General features: G+C 42.8%; 1 protein-coding gene across 1 annotated transcript; it reads left to right on the plus strand.

Annotated features, from left to right (window-relative positions):
- Nucleotides 1-786: 786 nt before the first annotated feature.
- LOC145430483 (low-density lipoprotein receptor-related protein 1-like) lies at nucleotides 787-6,068 on the plus strand. The gene is made up of 2 exons (XM_080305661.1): nucleotides 787-1,040; nucleotides 5,761-6,068. Exons 1-2 carry the CDS (start codon nucleotides 921-923, stop codon nucleotides 5,896-5,898), a joined length of 258 nt encoding a protein of 85 aa, XP_080161787.1. The 5' UTR covers nucleotides 787-920; the 3' UTR covers nucleotides 5,899-6,068.
- Nucleotides 6,069-6,552: the final 484 nt, after the last annotated feature.

A 6,552-nucleotide genomic window follows, 5' to 3' on the forward strand; every position in this document is an offset into this window, starting at 1 on the left:
ATTTCTCCCTAAGACGGCAAACTGAAACACTCCAAGTTGGTGACTTTTGGAGATTTATTTCCCTGGATGATTGAGAATGCATCAAGATGAAACACAAAAGGAAGTTCACAGCTTTTAGCAGCTCCCCCACCCCCTCATCCACACACCCCCACTCCCCTCCCTCCAGAATTCCCAGCTAACAACCTAATATACATATGAATGACTAGCCAATTTAGCTTCCACTTGGCTGAAGCTAAAGCTTAGCTAAAACCCATTTGGCTGCTCTCCGGGTTTTAAAGGTAGAAAAAGCCAAATGGCAGTCCGTGGTGATGTAAGTGTTAAGGCTTCTGCGAGAATGGTGGAACCTGCTTACAGACCTCCAACGCATTGTCCTCGCTTGCCATCTTCTGTTTGGCTTCCATGGGGTTTCCCACCCAACAACACAGGGGGCCTACTCACTCTGGAATAGCTCTGGTGATGCACGAGTAGTTGAACTTTTGACGTCCTCCCATTGTCCTCCATGCCTTTCCCTGTTTACATTTGTAAATATTAGGCTCAGGCAATGTGCTTGCAGAGTAAAATGTATAACTGTGCATCTCTGAAAAATGTTTATATGCTTGCAAACAGCCGAATATTTGCAATCTAATCCAGCATTCTCCGCAATGAACATGCTGCAGTATATTCGATAGGTTTGATCAAATGGCCTTTTGACACAAAAGCTCATTTGAAAACCTTTGATATATGTTGTCTTGTTCTTGTCAATTGTACATAGCCAGTGCTGAGTGAATTTATGATATGGGTTTATGATAAGACACCTTTTAGTCACTCTAGCTTTCTTCTGAGGTTAGCACATCAATTCTTTTAAACAAGGGTCTGAATCTGCTTCTAAGATAATTGTTGATCTGTTTCTCTGCAGTGCCAAGGGCTTCCAGCACCACCGAATGACCAACGGGGCCATGAATGTTGAGATTGGAAACCCTGCCTATAAGATCTATGAAGGAGATCCTGATGATGATGCTGGGGAACTTCTGGACTCCGACTTTGCTTTAGACCCAGACAAGGTAACAAAGCTTAAAAAAGCCGTTTCATTACAAAATATCTGAAAATGCCTGGTAGTGGCTAACCATGCAGATATTTCCACATTTATGAGTCCTTTTGTGAGTTTTTTTTTTTAATGAATTGGTTTTGGTTGTGGAGTCATTATAGACAGTAAATAGACCCTTCTTTGTGATCTAAAGAACACTGGATGAAAGTAGCTGGGTTTCTCAATATATTCCTGTCCTTTGGACGTCTAGTGAAAAACAGTTTTCTGTCTTGACTGATCTGTAATCACTTTTCTACATTTATATCCAGTTTTTTGCCATCGAGATCACCACAGTCCAAATGCAAAAGCTTTAAAGCAAGACTAACGGTGTGTTCACACCGAACGCGATGGACGCGAATAAAACGCCCCAAACGCCCCTAATTTGATGCGTGTACATTCGCGTCTCAACGCGTGTCCAAGAAAAATCCATCGCGCGTCAAAATATCATATTTTGACGCGCGTGAACCGGAAATGTGGGAGGAATGTGGGAGGGAGTTGTGCCAGACCGGTATCTTTGCAAGATGGCAGCTATCGAGCTAGCGCTTGAAGAGAGAGTCTCCCTTCTCTATGTACTGTGGAGAGCAGAGCAGCAGCGTAAAAGACGTCCTCGCCGTACCTGGGTCCATCAGGTCCTCCAGAGGCATGAGCAGTTTGGTGAGTTTCACCACTTGCTCCAGGAGCTGCGCCTGGATGACGGCCGATTCCAGCGCTATCACCGTCGGCCAGTTTGAGGACCTGCTTTCCCTCGTCGGTCCCAGCATCGCCCGCCTAGACACCAACTACAGACGCTCAATCCCACCTGCAGAGCGCCTGTCCGTCTTCCTGAGGTTAGTAAAACTATTTAATACGGTAGTCCTTTATTGATACCTGTGCTAATATGCTAATCCATCCAGTTATACACTGCTAACATGGATGTGCTATGCTAACAGTGAATGCTGTCGGTGTTTACTGAAAGCAAACTGTGGTACAGAGACGACTCTTTATAATATTTCTAGTGATACTCAGAAGCTCTCATCAAGTCCCGATTTAATTCGATTTATGCTGTTATCAGTGTTTGCATGATAGCATGGCTGTGGTGTCACATCAATGTATGCGCTCGGTGTTTGCTGATATCAAACTGTAGCATTAGGACCACTGAGTTAACCTTTGTAGTGATACTCACTCCTTTTTATTTAAACCTGGTTTAATTCTGGGATAGTTGAATATTTGTATATAATCCCTGCAGCTGTCAGACTCTATAGCAGGGGTCACAGCCTTTATTAAAACAGAGTTAGATAAAACTGTGAACAGTTTGGTTCATCTCTAGTTACATGGTTCTATCTTGATAAGCTGTCTTATCACAGATTAATTTTTCAAAAATATTAATGATTTAAGCAAGGAAAGGGCTACATGTCAACACACAACTCTTTATTTCTATTAATGTCTTACTTCATTCCTACCTGATTGACATGTTTAGGAATTATGAGTGATTGGCTCACTGTAGTTGTGAAAGTTGCTACCAATCAAATTATGATATGTTAAAGTTAAAACAAAACACAACTGTTTTAGATATTATCTAATATACATTTTGTAATTATCCTTATAATTACAAAATGTTTTATGTAAGATTTAAGTTTTGTGATTTATATCTGACATCACAAAAGTATTTTGGAATTTGAATAATGTATTTTGTAACTGCAGTACACATAATACTGATTTTGAACAATTTTGTCCAGGTTCCTTGTCACCGGGGACTCCTTCAGGACCATCGCGTTCAGTTTCAGAGTCGGTGTGTCCACGGTGAGCCAGATCACCCCCCAGGCAGCGACGTCCATCTGGGACTGTCTAGTGGACGACTTCATGGCTGTGCCTTCACCTGGAGACTGGCGGTCCATCACAGAGGGATTCCAGGAGCGCTGGAACTTTCCTCTGTGCTGTGCAGCTCTGGATGGGAAGCACATCCAGACAAAGGCACCCCATATATCATATAGGAGACACACACATTGATATACACTAAATATTCATTTCATTTCTTTTTTGTGGTGCCCAAATTGATGCACCTGCTTGATTTTGTTTAAACAATTATTGCACACTTTCTGTAAATCCAGTAAACTTCTTTTCACTTCTCAAATATCACTGTGTGTGTCTCCTGTATGATATTTAACTGACATTTTTTATTGTAACAACCAACGATTTATACAGGAAAATAATGTCTATTAACAAGGTTGCCCAAACTTCTGCATCCCACTGTATCAGTATATTTTGTCATTAGTATAATATGAAATAAATTCTACATGTGTCAAGTCGTGTGCCAACATTTGCTGTGTAGTAGAACTGAGACATTAGTCATTATAAACATTTATTTGAAATAATATTAGAATTCTCAAACAGAAAAACATTAAACATAAATATATAAAATATAAGTATTTACAGAGAGACAGGAATAAAAAGGACCAGCTGCTCTCCAGAGCAGGAACAAGGGCTGAGGAGGAAATGCTCCATTGGAGACTGGTGTGAACGCTTCAGGGACACCAGGATGGCCAGCTCCACCGCCGATGGACCGTCCTGGGACCCGTCCCTCATCCGCCTCAGAGCTGTCCTCCTCTGTGGGCCTGTAAAACAGCACAAAACACAAAGAAATGAGAAGGCTGCTACTAGATTTTAATTTCAACATTGAAAAAAAAAACAAAACAATAACAGGATATAATCAGATTGGTTGTAGATATTTAGTAAAGGTGATCACAAGGGAATCCCACCGACTAAAAAGGTATCAGTGCTTGCTGTACATATCTGTGGGTGCAGCAGCAGGAGCTCAGGGACTGGGGATGCTCTGCTGCAGAATCAGTTGGTTCTATCAATACAGTATTAAATGTTAACAGGTTGGATATAATAATCGTAGAGTAGACCGTGGTCCCTCATTTATTGCAGCAGGGGTTCTCAGAATAACTAGCCCCTGGTCACAGTTCTCACAATTGATTCTCAAAGTGCAAACCTTTGTAGATTGCAAAACGTAAAAGTATTATTATGCCGCGGTTTGTCTTCATCTGCCCGCCACTTTCGTGCGCCTTTTTCCCTCACGGTGCAGGTGTCTATTTCCGAATGAGGCTCATAGTTATGGGTGTTTTTGTGCTGTTTTTTCTATTGGACGCGATGGTTATCAAAACCAAACGTGATAAATTTGGCAAGCGCAGGAGATTTGTCAATCAGGCTGCAGAATGCAATGCTGTACTGTGCAATAAAAAATCAGCGAAAAAGCAAAGCAGTGACGGATGAACAGTGGGACCACTGTGTGCTGTTTATTAATAAACAATAAAATATATTCCTAAATGACAACATGCATAAAAGCAGAACGGTATTTGTACGTCAGTGGGAAAATAGCGGTGGCTTGCTAGCTTTTGTGCGGCTTCCCCGGGTCAGTGAAAACTTTCAAAAGAGAAATGAATGAACTTACCAGGTTGCCCGATCTCTTTACATATCTTCCTCCAAGCTCGGTCCTTTTTATTCCTGTCTCGGTACTGAAAGCAGCTGGTGTTGTACAGCTCCGAGTTGTTTGCTACCGCATTGATTAGCCTTCCCCTCCATTGAAGTATGAAAGGCTTTGGCTGGATCTGCCCCTTTGACCTAGGTAACAGCCACGTCACCAGGCTCCTGATTGGTTGTCGCGGCGCGATTTGACGCTGGAGTTCAGATTTTTCCAACTCGAGCGGTAGACGCGAAACGCGCGTATGCACAAAATGCAACACAAAAACTCACGCGCGTGGTTTTATTCGCGAGTCAAACGCGCCAGACGCGCTACACTGACGCGCGTTTCACGCGTTTTGGCGTTTCACGCGTTTTGGCGTTTTCGCGACGCAAATCTGCTTCCGAATTTTCGCGGGACCCGCAATCGCGCGTCATCGCGCCTTTCCATTGACTTTACATGTAAACCTGACGCTCTATTCGCGTCCATCGCGTTCGGTGTGAACACACCGTTAGGAAACCAGTGGGTGTCGTTATGGTATTTACTTCTGGCATCTGTAATGAATTTTGGAATGAATATTGTTAGAATTATGTGAATCATATACTTTAGTTCTGATGAGTGGCTCCATAGTCTCATGGTTTACACGTTGTGGCTCGAGTGGTTTGTATACAGATCAATGCTTGGGCAAGATACTGAACCCTGAGTTACCTCTGTGTGTGTGAATGCATTCAGCAGATAAAAGCACAAGGCACTATATAAATACCATTTCTTTTACATTCACCTAAGAAGTGAAAAAATCTCCAGTTTAATCCCAGCTGGAGACAAAAATCCCTTGGGGGTGTCAGGAACGGAAATCCACTGTGAATAAGGAGAGCAGCTGAATAAAGCTTTTATGCTGGAGCCCTCATGGTCACTATATTCAAACACTTTTCACCACAATCATAAAACATCAAATGAGGAATTGTCCATAAAGTCCTGAGTGCTTAACAAGAAGTTGCAAGTTCTTCACTGGAAATACACCTACTGGTTTGTTGGGGGCAGATGATTAGTGCCCAGACTTTCAGAAACAAATAACCAAACACAGAAAACATAACAAACCACAAATGTCTGCCAGGGTTTCAGCACTGAGCTGGGAAACATCTTGTTATTTATGCGAGCTGAGCCTATTTGAATAAGAAAAATACTGCTTCTTTCACAATATACCAAATCTTTTCATTTCTTTTGCCTGAGTCACTGAGAAATTTTCTTCACTCCGCAGCCCACCAACTTCACGAACCCAGTGTATGCCACCCTGTACATGGGTGCCCACAACAGCCGCAATTCTCTGGCGAGCACTGATGAAAAGAAGGAGCTCCTCTCCCAGGTTGACGAGGACATGAGCGACCCCCTGGCATAGACCTCGGCATGGACTGAACTCTGCCAACATTGCCCTGCCTCGCCCAACCTAGAGCCAGCGAGCTCTCTCATTTTATGCCTTTACCAACTGAAAAGAAAAGCAACAAAAAAACATAAAAACGAGAACACTGTATAAAATGTATAAAATGAAGAACTACTTTTTTTAAGTGATTGCAGTATTATATTTTGTTCTTTGACAAAAAGGAAAACAAATCCTCTGGTGACGGAAAAGAAACCATTTTATAGACATTTTATCCAGTTCTTTTTCATTTTGCTCACTTCCTCACAACTTCTCTCTCTCTCTCTCTCTCACACACACACACACACACACACACACACACACACACACACACACACACACACACACACACACACACACGACCCTTCTGAAAGCAGCATAAGTAGAGCTTATCCTACTTGGAAAGCCTTGATCTGATCTGATCTGATCTGGCACCTACCTCTGATCTCTGTTCACCCTATGGGTCAATCACACACTCACACACACACTTACTCGCTCTTCACCAGGGCACTGTGTGGTTTCTTGGCCAGCATGTGAATCAAATGACAGGTGGAAAAGGTGCTGGGAGAGCAGGAGGTGCAGCCCTCTGATCAGGGTGTGGCTCTGGCAGGACTCATTGGCCCAGCAGTCCTCTAA

Source organism: Astatotilapia calliptera, chromosome 8 (assembly GCF_964374335.1).
Source record: "Astatotilapia calliptera chromosome 8, fAstCal68.1, whole genome shotgun sequence".
Taxonomy (NCBI): domain Eukaryota; kingdom Metazoa; phylum Chordata; class Actinopteri; order Cichliformes; family Cichlidae; genus Astatotilapia; species Astatotilapia calliptera.

What these genes read in the sequence shown, in the direction of transcription:
- LOC145430483 (XM_080305661.1), top strand. Translation starts at nt 921, where the DNA reads ATGACCAACGGGGCCATGAATGTTGAGATTGGAAACCCTGCCTATAAG. An exon ending in TTGCTTTAGACCCAGACAAG is followed by an intron (nt 1,041 to 5,760) that starts GTAACAAAGCTT and finishes TTCACTCCGCAG; the next exon opens with CCCACCAACTTCACGAACCC.